This window comes from Oncorhynchus clarkii, chromosome 6, assembly GCF_045791955.1.
Source record: "Oncorhynchus clarkii lewisi isolate Uvic-CL-2024 chromosome 6, UVic_Ocla_1.0, whole genome shotgun sequence".
In the NCBI taxonomy this organism is placed as follows: Eukaryota; Metazoa; Chordata; class Actinopteri; order Salmoniformes; family Salmonidae; genus Oncorhynchus; species Oncorhynchus clarkii.
The window spans coordinates 29,976,288-29,996,136 of NC_092152.1; the positions used below are offsets into that span (position 1 = coordinate 29,976,288).

At 45.1% G+C, this 19,849-nt stretch overlaps 1 protein-coding gene across 1 annotated transcript; it reads right to left on the bottom strand.

Annotated features, from left to right (window-relative positions):
• Window positions 1-17,713: 17,713 nt before the first annotated feature.
• LOC139412345 (probable GH family 25 lysozyme 3) lies at window positions 17,714-19,849 on the bottom strand. The gene is made up of 3 exons (XM_071159171.1): window positions 19,683-19,849; window positions 19,094-19,521; window positions 17,714-18,048 (listed from the first exon to the last, which is right to left on the bottom strand). The coding sequence occupies exons 1-3, from the start codon at window positions 19,847-19,849 to the stop codon at window positions 17,714-17,716; spliced, it is 930 nt and encodes a 309-aa protein (XP_071015272.1).

Here is a 19,849-nt window from a genome sequence, read left to right on the forward strand (position 1 = left end):
AATAGTGTAAAATCTTCATAAATGTGTTCAATTATACATCTACTGATGTCTTGCCACAGTTTTCTTACATGAATACAATGACAAAAAAGATGCAACACTGTTTCTGGGTGATCATTATAAAAGGAGCAATTTGAGTTGATGTTTTCCTTAAACCTCTTCATATAGTGGTTGGCAAGATAATATTTATGAATCATTTTAAAGGAAACTTCCTTAATTTTGTTAACAAGTAGGTATGTGTGTGGCAACATCCAAACTTTTCCCAACAGATATTATCAATAAATCCATTCCAATAAGGCATGACATAATAGATAGATACAACATCCTGCTGAAACAAGTTTTGTATTGCTCTGTTGTTGAATGGACCAAAGGAGAAACAAATCTTTCCTACTGATGAGCCAACAGGGTCAATAGAAGGTAGGCTCTGAGGGTCAGGTCTTGACACGTTCCTGAATAATAAAGCAACACCTGAGGGAATGGCATCTAAAATCTTTAGATGTTATAGGGACCTTGTCAAGTTATAAGAATTCCTTATAACTGAGTAAAAGACGCTCTGCATTTACCAGATGGCTCACCAATAGGATATTATTTCGGAACCAATATTCTAAAAACAAAGAAGTCTTTTTATACAATATATCCAGATTATTCCATATATAATATCTGTGTGGAGAAAAATTCTGTTTATAAATTAAGGACCATGACAAGAAAACCTGCCGATGAAAAGCAGAAAGTTTCACTGGAACTTTGTCAATATTATAATTGCAAAACAACATGAAGAAGAGAAGACATGATGAGGAATAAAATTCCAGATAGAAGTGGGTCTTCTTAGGAATTGTTTTATGCAACTGATCTTAAAAGTATTATTTAATGTAGTAAAGTCCAGAAAATTCAGCCCACCATTCTCATAAGTGTTCATTACAACAGTTTTCCTAATGTAATGGGTACGATTTCTCAAAAGAAAGTTGAAAAGCATCTGGTCTGTCTCCTTGCTTATTTTACTGTCAAGATATAAAGATAGAGCGCCATATGTTAGTCTAGAGATACCTTCAGCCTTGGTTATTAGTCATAGATATGGCTACTAAACGGCAAGCTATAACATTTCAACCAGCTACCTAAAGCTATGTTTACCACCAAACGGTAGCACATGACTGGAGTTGACTAGCTAGTTAGCCTGGCACCTGCTAACTTATTACAATGTGAAAGGCCTCCCGTTTGTAACTTTTTAGCAAATGTTTAACATCAGCAACTATAAATATTTTTGCTAGCTATGTAACATAATTGACAAAGGCTGATATTGGTTATGGTTATGACCGTGGATACATTTCTAAATCACAAAATTATAGACATGATGCTAGATAGGATTCCAAACAGATGTAAATAACAATTATTGACTATCCAGCCAGCTAGCTAGCTAAATGTACTCGCTAACAGTGAGGCGAAAACAATAATACAACAATTTAACTGTTGTAAATCTCTAAAATTGATAAACTGGATTTACTCAAAAAATATTTGCCTGAGCATGCCTGTTAGACAATGGCTGTAGCTAGATATTGTCTGCCTACCTACCTAGGTGCATTTGCATGGTCTGGTCACTGCAAAGGTTGAGGGTTATGCCATATTTCTTTCTATTAGGCTAGATATTTTTCTAAATGCAATCTCTGTGCCTATGCACATGTATGCATGTTCAACTAGTCTATCCTAATGTTCTTTCAAACTGTGCCATGGAGAATAATTTATTATATAGTTTTGTCTTAGACAATACTGTGTGGTGCATGGACTTCTTTCTGGCGTGTATTCTTGGAGAGAAACATAATTCCTTTGCCTGCGTGTGTCATTGTAGCAAAACTGTATCCTGTGAACTGTATCCCTCTCGATGGATTGGACATTATGCTGGATTTCAAGCAGAAGATGACTCAAGAGGAGCCAAACGGCAGTTTGATCATGACAACTCCTCCCACTGCTGTACAAGTGTACCCTGAACTTACTGTATGTTTCTTTGGAATGGCAATTTCATCATGACCACCTCTCCATCATCTGCTAATCACTAGTTCTCATCGCTACAGATTGTTACACCAGACAATGTGATTTAACCAAAGATCTTTGGTTCCATTACTGGGAGTTACAGGATACGTACTGTTTGGTGTAGCACCGGTTTGAATTTAGAAAATGCTCCATTAATAAAATAACTACTTTTTTGTCCATGAAGTAATGCAACAGTGTATCCCGCCATCTTATCTATTTCAAGTCTTCTCTCATTGATAGAGTGTCCACCCCAAAGTGCCGCATGTCATGATTACAGACACCTGTCTCAATAAATGAGAGAAGACTTGAAATAGACAAGATGGTGGCGTAAACATTGTTAATTACTTCACGTAGTAAATTTCTAAATAAAAAATGACCCCCTGCAGCTGGACACATACATTTTATGAGACTCCTGTTTCTACAAATTGAGGACGCAGACAGCATCGCCAAGCTAATGTTGGTCGAAAGTTCTCTGTGCTACACCAAACAGTGCCTATCCTGTAACTCCAAGTAATGGATACCAAAAATCACATGGTTGTGGTGTTACCATTTTACACTTTTTTTGATAAAGGTGTCAACCGATTGGGACCTAAGTGTTTAGAGACAGACTAGTGTATTTATTTAGGGACAATGTGGGACATTGGGAGCTGCTTTTGAAAAGAAAGATCAGTCAACATCTGGGGGGGCTGCAAAAGGTGTGAAAGTCTTAGGAGGGCAGTTCCGACACAGTATGTATTGCTGTGTATGGGAGATTGAGGAGAAATGGCACCTTTCAATCGTTCTCATACACAACAATACATTTACTGTATCTAAAAATAACCCCCTTTCCTCATCTCAAAGACCTATCTGTAAATCTCCCCCAGCCCATTGACTTTGACAGATAATTATCGTCAATAGTAGCAGGGGAATTTTGTAGACGTGTCTTTATATTGTGTTTTGAGAATCTGCAGAGAGAAGAAGGAGGTGGTTGTGTCATTACTATTGTCTTGATTTTAAACCTTTTCTTGTCCCTTGCTGGTTTTTGTCCAACAATCTTGTTGTGCTCCATAACCACAAGGTGTGTCCCCTCCCTCATACCGCTGCTTTGGAGTATTTTTCAGCAGGGCCTGTGGAAGGACTAGCATCAATGCCTTCCTCTTACAGGAACTGCTGACACACTCCAGCCACATGAGGTCTAGCATTGTCTTGCATTAGGAGGAACCCAGGGCCAACCGCACCAGCATATGGTCTCACAAGGGGTCTGAGGATCTCATCTCGGTACCTAATGGCAGTCAGGCTACCTCTGGCGAGCACGTGGAGGGCTGTGCGGCCCCCCAAAGAAATGCCACCCCACACCATGACTGACCCACCGCCAAACCGGTCATGCTGGAGGATGTTGCAGGCAGCAGAACGTTCTCCAAGGCGTCTCCAGACTGTCACGTCTGTCACATGTGCTCAGTGTGAACCTGCTTTCATCTGTGAAGAGCACAGGGCGCCAGTGGCGAATTTGCCAATCTTGGTGTTCTCTGGCAAATGCCAAACGTCCTGCACGGTGTTGGGCTGTAAGCACAACCCCCACCTGTGGACGTCGGGCCCTCATACCACCCTCATGGAGTCTGTTTCTGACCGTTTGAGCAGACACATGCACATTTGTGGCCTGCTGGAGGTCATTTTGCAGGGCTCTGGCAGTGCTCCTCCTGCTCCTCCTTGCACAAAGGCGGAGGTAGCGGACCTGCTGCTGGGTTGTTGCCCTCCTACGGCCTCCTCCACGTCTCCTGATGTACTGGCCTGTCTCCTGGTAGCGCCTCCATGCTCTGGACACTACGCTGACAGACACAGCAAACCTTCTTGCCACAGCTTGCATTGATGTGCCATCCTGGATGAGCTGCACTACCTGAGCCACTTGTGTGGGTTGTAGACTCCGTCTCATGCTACCACTAGAGTGAAAGCACCGTCAGCATTCAAAAGTGACCAAAACATCAGCCAGGAAGCATAGGAACTGAGAAGTGGTCTGTGGTTATCACCTGCAGAACCACTCCTTTATTGGGGGTGTCTTGCTAATTGCCTATAATTTCCACCTGTTGTCTATTCCATTTGCACAACAGCATGTGACATTTATTGTCAATCAGTGTTGCTTCCTAAGTGGACAGTTTGATTTCACAGAAGTGTGATTGACTTGGAGTTACATTGTGTTGTTTAATTTAACCCTATTCCAACTAAACTACTGAAAGAGCTGCTTCCTGTGCTTGGCCCTCCAATGTTGAACATAATAAACGGCTCTCTATCCACCGGATGTGTACCAAACTCACTAAAAGTGGCAGTAATAAAGCCTCTCTTGAAAAAGCCAAACCTTGACCCAGAAAATATAAAAAACTATCGGCCTAAATCGAATCTTCCATTCCTCTCAAAAATTTTAGAAAAGGCTGTTGCGCAGCAACTCACTGCCTTCCTGAAGACAAACAATGTATACGAAATGCTTCAGTCTTGTTTTAGACCCCATCATAGCACTGAGACTGCACTTGTGAAGGTGGTAAAGGACCTTTTAATGGCATCAGACCGAGGCTCTGCATCTGTCCTCGTGCTCCTAGACCTTAGTGCTGCTTTTGATACCATCGATCACCACATTCTTTTGGAGAGATTGGAAACCCAAATTGGTCTGGTTTAGATCTTATCTGTCGGAAAGATATCAGTTTGTCTCTGTGAATGGTTTGTCCTCTGACAAATCAACTGTACATTTCGGTGTTCCTCAAGGTTCCGTTTTAGGACCACTATTGTTTTCGCTATATATTTTACCTCTTGGGCATGTCATTCGAAAACATAATGTTAACTTTCACTGCTATGCGGATGACACACAGCTGTACATTTCAATGAAACATGGTGAAGCCCCAAAATTGCCCTCGCTAGAAGCATGTGTTTCAGACATAAGGAAGTGGATGGCTGCAAACTTTCTACAAAACAGAGATGCTTGTTCTAGGTCCCAAGAAACAAAGAGATTTTCTGTTGAATCTGACAATTAATCTTAATGGTTGTACAGTCGTCTCAAATAAAACTGTGAAGGACCTTGGCGTTACTCTGGACCCTGATCTCTCTTTTGAAGAACATATCAAGACCATTTCAAGGACAGCTTTTTTCCATCTACGTAACATTGCAAAAATCAGAAACTTTCTGTCCAAAAATGATGCAGAAAAATTAATCCATGCTTTTGTCACTTCTAGGTTAGACTACTGCAATGCTCTACTTTCCGGCTACCCGGTTAAAGCACTAAATAAACTTCAGTTAGTGCTAAATACGGCTGCTAGAATCCTGACTAGAACCAAAAAAATTGATCATATTACTCCAGTGCTAGCCTCCCTACACTGGCTTCCTGTCAAAGCAAGGGCTGATTTCAAGGTTTTACTGCTAACCTACAAAGCATTACATGGGCTTGCTCCTACCTATCTCTCTGATTTGGTCCTGCCGTACATACCTACACGTACGCTATGGTCACAAGACGCAGGCCTCCTAATTGTCCCTAGAATTTCTAAGCAAACAGCTGGAGGCAGGGCTTTCTCCTATAGAGATACATTTTTATGGAACGGTCTGCCTACCCATGTCAGAGACGCAAACTCGGTCTCAACCTTTAAGTCTTTACTGAAGACTCATCTCTTCAGTGGGTCATATGATTGAGTGTAGTCTGTCCCAGGAGTGGGAAGGTGAACGGAAAGGCTCTGGAGCAACGAACCGCCCTTGCTGTCTCTGCCTGGCCGGTTCCCCTCTTTCCACTGGGATTCTCTGCCTCTAACCCTATTACTGGGGCTGAGTCACTGGCTTACTGGGGCTCTCTCATACCGTCCCTGGGAGGGGTGCGTCACCTGAGTGGGTTGAGTCACTGATGTGATCATCCTGTCTGGGTTGGCGCCCCCCCCCCCCCCCCCCCCTTGGGTTGTGCCGTGGCGGAGATCTTTGTGGGCTAAACTCAGCCTTGTCTCAGGATGGTAAGTTGGTGGTTGAAGATATCCCTCTAGTGGTGTGGGGGCTGCACTTTGGCAAAGTGGGTGGGGTTATATCCTTCCGGTTTGGCCCTGTCCGGGGGTGTCCTCGGATGGGGCCACAGTGTCTCCTGACCCCTCCTGTCTCAGCCTCCAGTATTTATGCTGCAGCAGTTTATGTGTCGGGGGGCTAGGGTCTGTTTGTTATATCTGGAGTACTTCTCCTGTCCTATTCGGTGTCCTGTGTGAATTTAAGTGTGCTCTCTCTAATTCTCTCTTTCTCTCTTTCTTTCTCTCTCTCGGAGGACCTGAGCCCTAGGACCATGCCTCAGGACTACCTGACATGATGACTCCTTGCTGTCCCCAGTCCACCTGGCCGTGCTGCTGCTCCAGTTTCAACTGTTCTGCCTTATTATTATTGGACCATGCTGGTCATTTTGAACATTTAAACATCTTGGCCATGTTCTGTTATAATCTCCACCCGGCACAGCCAGAAGAGGACTGGCCACCCCACATAGCCTGGTTCCTCTCTAGGTTTCTTCCTAGGTTTTGGCCTTTCTAGGGAGTTTTTCCTAGCCACCGTGCTTCTACACCTGCATTGCTTGCTGTTTGGGGTTTTAGGCTGGGTTTCTGTACAGCACTTTGAGATATCAGCTGATGTACGAAGGGCTATATAAATACATTTTATTTGATTTGATTTAAGTGTTCCCTTTATTTTTTTGAGCAGTGTATTTTTAGTAACAGTGTTTTCCAGACAAGGGTGGAATAGATGGCAACCAGATTGAGTTACTCTTATTTGCTAATGTTAGTTAGCTTACGTTAGCTAGAGAGTAGAGTATTAAATATGAATCCCAATTTGGGAAATTGTTTTATCACAGCATGCATCATCAATGACTTTGTGAAGAAAAATGTGTTTGTGCTTTTCTAATATCCAATTAGACTGGGTTCATGCAAGTGACTGATTGATTGATCGTGCCTGGGAGGAATCCTCACTATCAGTTTAATGCAATTTGGCAGTATGCCCAGAACATTGTTTTAAGATCTGAAAGGGGTGTCTCAGTTTCAAGGTCTCAGCTTGTAAAGAAGAAGCCTTGTGAGGTATTGGTTGGTCACGTGCATGAACCAAATGTTAATGATTAATTAATTATGAATAATGAATTAGCTAAATCATGCAAATATAACTTGTCTGTGTAAGCAGTATATAAGAGAACTAATGGGACTGCCAGGGCGGAGCTCCTGACAGCTATAAACTACTTGGTGCATTGAGTTTGTTGGAACCTCTCCAGCTGCTGATAATAAATAGTGATTAATTTAATATAGACTTCAAGTGTCTCTGGTGGTAATTTCTACGACAACTTACAATGACAGGACACGCAACAATGACCAACACATGATAAAAAACAACATATTAAGACACAAGGGCATATGTGCCATAGTATCCCTAAAATAATAGTCTGATTCCAGTTCTGTTTTCTATCCTACACTGGGGGAAAAACGGGCAACTACATTTTCCAATAGGACTTATAAAACAGTTAATCATAAACATAAAGGGCAGGATGAACCTGCTACTGAAAATGCTCCTGCGTTGCATTAAAGTGCTGTGGAGTATGTGTGTCATTGTCCATGATCATATGTGTTTTTGCTTGCAGCCTTTTTATGATCATGTCCTGCATCGATTCCAGTCTACAGCCAATTGTAGCACTGGCTTTCTTAATGATTTTGTTGATCTTGTTTAAGTCCTCCTTAGATAAATTATCTTTCCAGCACACAATGGCACTACACTCGCCACAACACTGCTATAGAACATACAAAGCATTTTGTCACATACATTAAGAGATTTAAGCTTCTTTTAAAAGTACAGTCTGGATTGTTGTTTTTTGTTGACACTGAGAACTCTCATTCCAGTTCAGTTTGTTGTCCACTATTACACCCAAGTACTTAGAGTCAACACTGCCAATCTCTTCACCATTAATAGAAATGGGATTAAAACATCTTTGTTTTTCCTAAAATATACCACTAGCTCCTTGGTCTTCAGTACATTCAGGTCCAAGTAATTGGCCTCACGCCATTTCACAAAGGACTTGTATCCCTGTAATGAGCATCTCCTCTCATGACACAGCTTACTACTAAAAAATAACTTGTATCAAAAAAGTCTAATAAATAAAAAAACGGAAAAGTGGTGTGTGCATATGTATTCACCCCCTTTGCTATAAACCCCCTAAATAAGATCTGGTGCAACCAATTACCTTCAGATGTCACATGATTAGTTAAATAAAGACCACCTGTGTGCAATTTAAGTGTCACATGATCTGTCACATGATCTTAGTATATATGCACCTGTTCTGAAAGGCCCCAGAGTCTGCAACATTACTAAGCAAGGGGTACCACCAAGCAAGCGGCACTATGAAGACCAAGGAGCTCTCCAAACAGGTCAGGGAAAAAGTTGTAGAGAAGTACAGATCAGGGTTGTGTTATAAAACATGTCTGAAACTTTGAACATCCCACGGAGCACCATTAAATCCATTGTTAAAAAATGGAAAGAATATGGCACCACAACAAACCTGCCAAGAGAGGGCCGCCCACCAAAACTCACAGAGCATGCAAGGAGGGCATTAATCAGAGAGGCAACAAAGAGACCAAAGATAACCCTGAAGGAGCTGCAAAACTCTACAGCGGAGATTGGAGTATCAGTCCATAGGACCACTTTAAGCCGTACACTCCACAGAGCTGGGCTTTATGGAAGAGTGGCCAGAAAAAAGCCATTGCTTAAAGAAAAAATAAGCAAACACATTTGGTGTTTGCCAAAATGGAAGAAGGTACTCTCCCAAACATATGGAAGAAGGTACTCTGGTCAGATGAGACTAAAATGTAGCTTTTTGGCCATCAAGGAAAAGGCTATGTCTGGCACAAACCCAACACCTCTCATCACCCTGAGAACAACATGGTGATGGCAGCATCATGCTGTGGGGATGTTTTTCATCGGTATGGACTGGGAAACTGGTCAGAATTGAAGGAATGATGGATGGTGCTAAATACAGGGAATGTCTTGAGGGAAATCTGTTTCAGTCTTCCAGAGATTTGAGACTAGTCAAAGCCCAGACCTCAATCCAATTGAGAATCTGTGGTATGACATAAAGATTGCTGTACACCAACGGAACCCATCCAACTTAAAGGAGCTGGAGCGGTTTTGCCTTGAAGAATGGGCAAAAATCCCAGTGGCTAGGTGTGCCAAGCTTATAGAGACATACCCCAAAAGACTTGCAGATGTAATTGCTTTGTAGAGGTGGCTAGTAGTTTGTCTCTGAAAGGAAAGTAAACCGTTAAGGTTGATAGACTAACAGGATGAGACAGGGCTACGTGGTTTGTGCTACTGTGTCATGCTAAATTTCCCTCTGTGTACAGAGCAAATTAATGGGATCTGCTGTAGAGTGTGTCATCACAAATCTGTGTCTGTAAAGAGATAGATGGATCACAGGGGTATGACTTAAAAGTTGCCAAACTAGCAATATCTGCAAATGCTTTCGGTTGTCTTGTGTGTGCCTTGTATAAAACCGTTCTACCCCCATCACCTAGTTTGTATATGTGTAAGGACTTCTAGAAGAGGTGGGTGGAGGAGTCAGGCGCAGAGAGCAGGGTAGTAGATAAGTGGAAATATATATTGATTCCCAAAGCAACAGAGTGTCGGTCAACGCCACACACACGGGCGCTAAAAGACCCAGTCCAAAAACAAACAGGACGAAACGGTTCGGGAAAATAAAATCCACAAAATAACACACACCAAATACAGAAAAACAAGCCCGCACAAAAGCCGGTGGGCCTACTGGGTTTAAATAGCCCAAAACCTAAACAAGAAACAGGTGCAACTAATCAGACAACACTAAATGCAACAGAAAAGGGGATCGGTGGCAGCTAGTAAGCCGCCGACGACGACCGCCGAGCGCCGCCCTAACAGGAAGAGGCATCATCCTCTGCGGGATTCGTGACAATATGTAAACTACAGTTGCTAAGTAAAACAGTCTGTTTGTGAGGACAACTCGTAAAAAACACTGTCTGTGTTGTGGCATTGTTCCTGGTATTATTTGATATTATGTTTATTATATCGAGCTTGGCTCCCAAAATGTGATGTCATATTTAAAAGGGAATTCTACATTAATTTGTTTGGGTAAAAATACAAAAAAAAAACATTATATTGTGTGGTCATAGACTGCTAGGGAGATCATTTCTCATGTTTTGTTCACCTAAACTGCTTACTAGTGAGCAAACTGAAAGTGTAGTTTGTCACTGCAACACTGAAGATGGTCACCATTTTTTAAAGAAATGTTATTTCTTTGAGAAAGCTTACAATGACAACAAGGAATTAGAGAGTAGGTTTATGAGAATTGCTCCTATTTCATAATGACAACAAGGAATTAGAGTGTAGGTTTATGAGAATTGCTCCTACTTCATAGACAGACCTGCTTTCTGTGGTAATGATGAGAGGCATATGAGCCAAGTCAGTGGTGATGGCATGCTGCGTCCTGCCCAGCAGGGGATGTTGTGTTCCATTGGCTCTCAGAATCCAATCAAACTTTTTTTAAATGTACTTTTGTTCAATAGTGTATTCTACTAGTCATATAATTTGGAGAAACAAATACATACAGTACCAGTCAAAAGTTTGGACACAACTACTTATTCAAGGGTTTTTCTTTATTTGTAGTAAAAACATAAAAACTATGAAATAACACAAATGGAATCATGTAGTAACCAAAATAGTGTTAAACAAATCTAAATATATTTTAGATTCTTCAAAGTAGCCACCCTTTGCCTTTGATGACAGCTTTTTTTATTGAATACAAAACATACAATATACTTGCAGTGAAGCAGCTCAACAACTACACCACGCCAGCCATCCAACAGACTTCCATTCAGAGCGACACACAGAAGTATCCAGAGCCAATGCCCTGCTCAAGGGCATATCGACAGATCTTCCATAAGGCCACAAATGGGGACCAGAACCCTCCAAGATCCCCCCCACAGTTTACCAATAGCTGCCCATCAACCATCCGAGACCCCACCCACAGTCCTCCCAATAAAAAAATACAAATAAAAAATACATTTCATTCCATTCCCCACCCCTAAGAATCCCCCCAATGCACCAACAACCAAGAAAATTAACTTGAAAACTGTTGTTCTGATTACAGAAAAAATAAAACTGGCCTTCTTTAGACTATCTCATACAACGCTGTGTACTCCTCCCTTCACAGAACAGCGCTAACTGGCTCTAACCCGAATAGAAAGAGGAGTGGGAGGCCCCGGTGCACAACTGAGCAAGAGGATAAGTACATTAGAGTATCTAGTTTGAGAAACAGATGCCCCACAAGTCCTCAACTGGCAGCTTCATTAAATAGTACCCGCAAAACACCAGTCTCAACGTCAACAGTGAAGAGGCGACTCCGCGATGCTGGCCTTCTAGGCAGATCAGTTGAAACTGGAGCAGCTCACGGCCAGGTAGACTGGGGACAGCAAGGAGTCATCATGCCAGGTAGTCCTGAGGCATGGTCCTACGGCTCAGGTCCTCAGAGAGAGAGAAAGAAAGAGAGAAAGAGAATTAGAGAGAGCATACTTAAATTCACACTGGACACCGGATAAGACAGGAGAAGTACTCCAGATATAACAAACTGACCCTAGCCCCAGACACTTAAACTACTGCAGCATAAATACTGGAGGCTGAGACAGGAGGGGTCAGGAGACATTGTGGCCCCATCCAATGATATCCCCCAGAAAGGGCCAAACAGGAAGGATGCTTACACTGGAAGGATGCATACACTGCTTTCTCAGGAACAGGCCCCGATCCCCGTGATCTGCGTGAAGAGGAGGTGGAGAAAGAGAGAGACCGAAGGTCGAGCTGCCTTCTGAGAATTCATAGGCTATCGAATAAACCCCCACTTCCCTCCATTCTGCTAGCAAATGTGCAATCTTTTGGACAATAAAATCAACGAGTTACGCGGAAGATTAAACTACCAATGGAACATTCAAAACGGTAACATCTTATGCTTCACGGAGTTGTGGCTGAACGACGACAACATCAACATACAGCTGGCTGGTTATACGATGTACCGGCAGGATAGTACAACGGCGTCTGGTAAGACAAGGGGCGGCAGTCTATGTATTTTTGTAAACAACAGCTGGTGCACGATATCTAAGGAGGTTTCGAGCTATTGCTCGCCTGAGGTAGAGTATCTCATGATAAGCTGTAGACCACACTACCTACCGAGAGTTTTAATCTGTATGCTTTGTAGCTATTTACATACCACCACAGTCAGAGGCTGGCACTAAGACAACATTGAATGAGATGTATTCCACCCTTAGCAAACAAGAAAACGCTCACCTAGAGGTGGCGCTCCTAGTAGCCAGACACTTTAATTCATGCAGGGAAACTTCAATCCTTTTAACCAAATTTCTATCAGCATGTTAAATGTGCAACCAGAGGAAAATTAACTCTGGACCACCTATACACGCCCAATTTTTCAGTTTTTGATTTGTTAAAAAAGTTTGAAATATCCAATAAATGTCGTTCCACTTCATGATTGTGTCCCACTTGTTGTTGATTCTTCACAAAAAAATACAGTTTTATATCTTTATGTTTGAAGCCTGAAATGTGGCAAAAGGTCGCAAAGTTCAAGGGGGTCGAATACTTTCGCAAGGCACTGTACATATCCCAACAAGAAGCCATAGATTACAGGCAGCATCCGCACTGAGCTAAAGGTTAAAGCTGCCGCTTTCAAGGAGCGGGACTTATAAGAAAGCTTATAAGAAATCCCGCTATGTCCTCCGACGAACCATCAAACAGGCAAAGCGTCAATACAGGACTAAGATTGAATCGCACTACACTGGCTCTGATGCTTGTCGGATGTGGCAGGGCTTGCAAACCATTACAGACTACAAAGGGAAGCACAGCCGAGAGCTGCCCAGTGACATGAGCCTACTAGATGAGCTAAACTACTTCTATGCTCGCTTCGAGCCAAATAACACTGAAACATGCATGAAAGCACCAGCTGTTCCGGAGGACTGTGTGATCACGCTCTCCGCAGCCAATGTGAGTAAGACCTTTAAACAGGTCAACATTCACAAGGCCGCAGGGCCAGATGGACTACCAGGATGTGTACTGTGAGCATGCGCTGACCAACTGGCAAGTGTCTTCACTGACATTTTCAACCTCTCCCTGTTCAAGTCTGTAATTCCAACATATTTTAAGCAGGCCACCATAGTCCCTGTGCCCAAGAACACTAAGGTAACCTGCCTAAACGACTACCGACCCGTAGCACTCACGTCTGTAGCCATGAAGTGCTTTAAAAGGCTGGTCATGGCTCACATCAACACCATCATCCCAGAAACTCTAGACCCACTCCAATTTGCATACCGCTCAACAGATCCACAGATGATGCAATCTCTATTGCACTCCACACGGCCCTTTCTCACCTGGACAAAAATAACACCTATGTGAGAATGCTATTCATTGACTACAGCTCGGCGTTCAACACCAAAGTGCCCTCAAAGCTCATCAATAAGCTAAGGACCCTAGGACTAAACACCTCCCTCTGCAACTGGATCCTGGACTTCCTGACGGGCCGCCCCCAGGTGGTAAGGGTAGGTAACAACACATCCGCCACGCTGATCCACAACACAGGGGCCACTCAAGAGTGTGTGCTCAGTCCCCTCCTGTACTCCCTGTTCACTCATGACTGCACAGTCAGGCACGACTCCAACACCATCATTACATTTTCCAATGACACAACAGTGGTAGGCCTGATCACTGACAACAATGAGAGAGCCTACAGGGAGGTGGTCAGAGACCTGGCCGTGTGGTGCCAGGACAACAACCTCTCCCTCAACGTGATCAAGACGAAGGAGATGATTGTGGACTACAGGAAAAAGAGGACCGAGCACGTAGCCATAGTCATCATCGTTGCTGCAGTGGAGCAGGTTGAGAGCTTCAAGTTTCTTGGTGTCCACATCACCAACAAACTAACATGGTCCAAGCACACCAGGACAGTTGTGAAGAGGGCACAACAAAACCTCTTCCCTCTCAGGAGACTGAAAATATTTGGCATTGGTCCTCAGATCCTCAAAAGGTTCTACAGCTGCACCATCGAGAGCATCCCGACTGGTTGCATCACTGCCTGGTATGGCAACTGCTCGGCCTCCGACCACCAGGCACTACAGAGGGTAGTGCGAACGGACCAGTACATCACTGGGGCCAAGCTTCCTGCCATCCAGGACCTCTATACCCGGCAGTGTCAGAGAAAGGCCCTAAAAAATGTCAAAGACTCCAGCCACCCTAGTCATAGACTGTTCTCTCTGCTACCGCACGGCAGCCGGTACCGGAGTGCCAAGTCTAGGTCCAAGAGGCTTCTAAACAGCTTCTACCTGAAGCCATAAGACTCCTGAACATCTCGTCAAATGGCTACCCAGACTATGTGCAGTGCACACCGCCCACCCCCTCTTTACACCACTGCTACTCTCTGTTGTCATCTATTCATTGTCACTTTAATAACTCTACCTACATGTACATACTACCTCAACTAACCGGTGCCCCCGTACATTGACTCTGCATCGGCACCCCCTGAATAAAGTCTCGCTATTGCTATTTTACTGCTGCTCTTTATTTACTTGTTACTTTTATCTCTTGTTCTTATCCATATTTCTTTGATACTGCATTGGTGGTTAGGGGCTCGTAAGTAAGCAATATTATGTAAATATTTACACGAACATCAGATTCAACAACAGACATAAAATGAACAAGTTCCACAGACATGTGACTAACATAAATGGAATAATGTGTCCCTGAACAAAGGGGGGAGTCAAAATCAAAAGTAACAGTCCGTATCTGGTGTGGCCACCAGCTGCATTAAGTACTGCAGTGCATCTCCTCCTCATGGACTGCACCAGATTTGCCAGTTCTTGCTGTGGGATGTTACCCCACTCTTCCACCAAGGCACCTGCAAGTACCCGGATATTTCTGGGGGGAATGCCCCTAGCCCTCACCCTCCGTTCCAACAGGTCACAGACGTGCTCAATGAGATTGAGATCCAGGCTCTTCACTGGTCATGGCAGAACACTGACATTCCAGTCTTGCAAGAAATCACACACAGAATGAGCAGTATGGCTGGTGGCATTGTCATGCTGGAGGGTCATGTCAGGATGAGCCTGCAGGAAGGGTACCACATGAAGGAGGAGGATGTCTTCCCTGTTACGCACAGCTTGAGATTGCCTGCAATGACAACAAGCTCAGTCCGATGATGCTGTGACACACCGCCCCAGACCATGATGGACCCTGCACCTCCAAATTGATCCCGCTCCAGAGTACAGGCCTCTGTGTAACGCTCATTCCTTCGACGATAAACGCAAATCCGACCATCATCCCTGGTGAGACAAAACCGTGACTCATCAGTGAAGAGCACTGTTTGCCAGTCCTGTCTGGTCCAGCGATGGTGGGTTTGTGCCCACAGGCGACTTTGTTGCAGTGGGATGCCTGGTGAGGACCTGCCTTACTACTACAGGCCTACAAGCCCTCAATCCAGCCTCTCTCAGGCCAGCCTTTCTGCCTCTCTTTTTTTACCTTTATTTAACTAGGCAGGACAGTTAAGAACAAATTCTTATTTACAATATTGACTTTTACCAAGTAGGGCTATCTTCTTCCACTGCCTTCTCACAACACAACTGATTGGCTCAAACGCATTAAGAAGGAAAGAAATTCCACAAATGAACTTTTAACATGGAACACCTGTTAATTGAAATACATTCCAGGTGACGACCTCATGAAGCTGGTTGACAGAATGCCAAGAGTGTACAAAGCTGCCATCAAGGCAAAGGATGGCTACTTTGAAGAATCTCAAATATTAAATATATTTGTTTTACATATTGTCAGACTTTTATAAAACAGCAAGACTTTCTGCATCACGCGTGAGGTGTAGGCTAGGTGCCGCTGGAGCAGGGGTGGAGTGCTGCCGGAGCACTACATCCCTCAAATATTAAATATAACACTTTTTTGGTTACTACATGATTCCATATGTGTTATTTCATAGTTTTTATGTCTTAACTATTATTCTACAATGTAGAAATTTTCAAAATAAAAAGGTGTGTCCAAACTTTTGACGGGTACAGTACATTTACTCATGTGAACTGCAATGAGACTGATTGACTGGAGTCTTGAATTACTGAAAATAATTAAATGGTTTTTATATCATCTAAGGATGCATCATCTACTGATGGGAAATACATACGGATTTGTAGACACATGCTTGTTCACAAGAGGGTGGTTGGAGAAATAAGTAGAGGAAGTGGGAAGGACCATCTGCTCTCCTTTTCAGAAATCCTGACAACCGCAAGGCTCTCCAGAGGGTGGTGTGGTCAGCCCAACGCTTCACTGGGGGCACACTGTCTGACCTCCAGGACATCTACAGCACCCGGTGTCACAGAAAGGCCAAGAAGATCATCAAAGACCTCAGCCACCCGAGCCATGGCCTGTTCACCCCACTTCCATCTAGAAGGCAGAGACAGTGCAGGTACATCAAAGCTGTGGACAGAGAGACTTCCTGTTTGGCCCTGTCCGGGGGTGTCCTCGGAGTGGGCCACAGTGTCTCCTGACCCCTCCTGTCTCAGCCTCCAGTATTTATGCTGCAGTAGTTTATGTGTCGGGGGGCTAGGGTCAGTTTGTTATATCTGGAGTACTTCTCCTGTCCTATTCGGTGTCCTGTGTGAATCTAAGTGTGCGTTCTCTAATTCTCTCCTTCTCTCTTTCTCTCTCTCGGAGGACCTGAGCCCTAGGACCATGCCCCAGGACTACCTGACATGATGACTCCTTGCTGTCCCCAGTCCACCTGGCTGTGCTGCTGCTTCAGTTTCAACTGTTCTGCCTTATTATTATTCGACCATGCTGGTCATTTATGAACATTTGAACATCTTGGCCATGTTCTGTTATAATCTCCACCCGGCACAGCCAGAAGAGGACTGGCCATCCCACATATGCTCTCTCTAATTCTCTCTTTCTTTCTCTCTGTCGGAGGACCTGAGCCCTAGGACCATGCCCCAGGAATACCTGACATGATGACTCCTTGCTGTCCCCAGTCCACCTGGCTGTGCTGCTGCTCCAGTTTCAACTATTCTGCCTTATTATTATTCGACCATGCTGGTCATTTATGAACATTTGAACATCTTGACCATGTTTTGTTATAATCTCCACCCGGCACAGCCAGAAGAGGACTGGCCACCCCACATAGCCTGGTTCCTCTCTAGGTTTCTTCCTAGGTTTTGGCCTTTCTAGGGAGTTTTTCCTAGCCACCGTGCTTCTACACCTGCATTGCTTTCTGTTTGGGGTTTTAGGCTGGGTTTCTGTACAGCACTTTGAGATATCAGCTGATGTACGAAGGGCTATATAAATACATTTGATTTGATTTGATTTGACTGAAAAACAGCTTCTACCTCCAGGCCATCAGACTGTTAAATAGTCACCACTAGCCGGCCCTGAAACTTAGTCACTGTTACTAGCCGGCTACCACCTGGTATTCTACCCCACAGACTACTGCTGTAACGATCGTTTTTGGAAGGATTGGACCAAAAAGCAACAATACAAAATCAAGATCCCACAAACAACAGGTGGGAAAAGGCTGCCTAAATATGATCCCCAATCAGAGACAACGATAGACAACTGCCTCTGATTGGGACCCATACCAGGCCAACATAGAAAATAAAAAACTAGACTACCCACCCTAGTCACACCCTGACCTAACCAAAATAGAGAAATAAAAGGTTCTAAGGCATCTAGCCTCTGTGGCGGCTCCGGTGCGGGACGTAGACCCCGCTCCTCTCGCGGATCCGCCAGCTTCGGTGGCGCCTCGGGTGCGGGGATCGTCACCGGACCGTGGATCGTCGTCAGAGGCTCCGGACCGTGGATCATCGCCGGGGGCGCCAGACCGTAGATCGCCGCCGGGGACTCCGGAACGTACATCGTCGCCGGAGACTCCGGACTGGGAACCCTCGCTGAAGGCTCCGGACTGGGAACCATCGCTGGAGGCTCCGGACCTTGGATCGTCTCTGGAGGCTCCTGGCAATGGATCATGGCGTGGCGGAGGTCTTTGTGGGCTATACTCAGCCTTGTCTCAGGATGGTAAGTTGGTGGTTGAAGATATCCCTCTAGTGGTGTGGGGGCTGTGCTTTGGCAAAGTGGGTGGGGTTATATCCTTCCTGTTTGGCCCTGTCCGGGGGTGTCTTCGGAATGGGCCACAGTGTCTCCTGACCCCTCCTGTCTCAGCCTCCAGTATTTATGCTGCAGTAGTAGTTTATGTGTCGGGGGGCTAGGGTCAGTTTGTTATATCTGGAGTACTTCTCCTGTCCTATTCGGTGTCCTGTGTGAATCTAGGTGTGCATTCTCTAATTCTCTCCTTCTCTCTTTCTCTCTCTCGGAGGACCTGAGCCCTAGGACCATGCCCCAGGACTACCTGACATGATGACTCCTTGCTGTCCCCAGTCCACCTGGCTGTGCTGCTGCTCCAGTTTCAACTGTTCTGCCTTAATATTATTCGACCATGCTGGTCATTTATGAACATTTGAACATCTTGGCCATGTTCTGTTATAATCTCCACCCGGCACAGCCAGAAGAGGACTGGCCATCCCACATATGCTCTCTCTAATTCTCTCTTTCTTTCTCTCTCTCGGAGGACCTGAGCCCTAGGACCATGCCCCAGGAATACCTGACATGATGACTCCTTGCTGTCCCCAGTCCACCTGACTGTGCTGCTGCTCCAGTTTCAACTGTTCTGCCTTATTATTATTCGACCATGCTGGTCATTTATGAACATTTGAACATCTTGACCATGTTTTGTTATAATCTCCACCCGGCACAGCCAGAAGAGGACTGGCCACCCCACATAGCCTGGTTCCTCTCTAGGTTTCTTCCTAGGTTTTGGCCTTTCTAGGGAGTTTTTCCTAGCCACCGTGCTTCTACACCTGCATTGCTTGCTGTTTGGGGTTTTAGGCTGGGTTTCTGTACAGCACTTTGAGATATCAGCTGATGTACGAAGGGCTATATAAATAAATTTGATTTGATTTGATTTGATCATCACTGGAGGCTCTGTGCCATGGATCCTCACTGGAGGCTCCGGGCCATGGATCATCAGACCGTATATCGTCGCCGGGGACTCCGGACCGTATATCGTCGCCGGAGACTCCAGACTGGGAACACTCGCTGATGGCTCCGGACTGGGAACCCCCGCTGGAGGCTCCGGACTGGGAACCGTCGCTGAAGGCTCCGGACCTTGGATCTTCTCTGGAGGCTCCTGGCAATGGATCATCACTGGAGGCTCCGGGCCATGGATCATCACTGGAGGCTCCAGGCCATGGATCATCACTGGAGGCTTCGGGCAATGGATCATCACTGGAGACTCTGGACTGCGAACCATTGCTGGAGGTTCCGGACTGTGAAACATCGCTGGAGGTTCCGGGCTGCAGACCGTCGCCGGAGGCTCTGGACTGGAAACTGTCGCTGGAGGTCTGGAGCGTAGAGCTGGCACAACGAGCCCTGGACAAATGACCACTTTAGCACGACAAATGCGGGGAGCTGGAACAGAACGCACCGGACTGTTGAGGCGCACTGGAGACACTCGTAGAACCGGAAAACATGGCACCTGAACGGTGACCAACTCCACACGGTGAGCACAGGGAGTTGGTTCTGGTTCCTACCGTGGCTCCGCCAACCACCACATGTGCCTCCCCCCCCCAAAAATGTTTGAGGCTGCCTCTCGGGCTTCTGTCGTGGCCACGAACCCCGGTGTCGTAGTTGTTGCACCTTCGCTGCCTCCGTCTGCTTCCATGGAAGGCGATCCTTTCCGGCCAGGATTTCCTCCCAT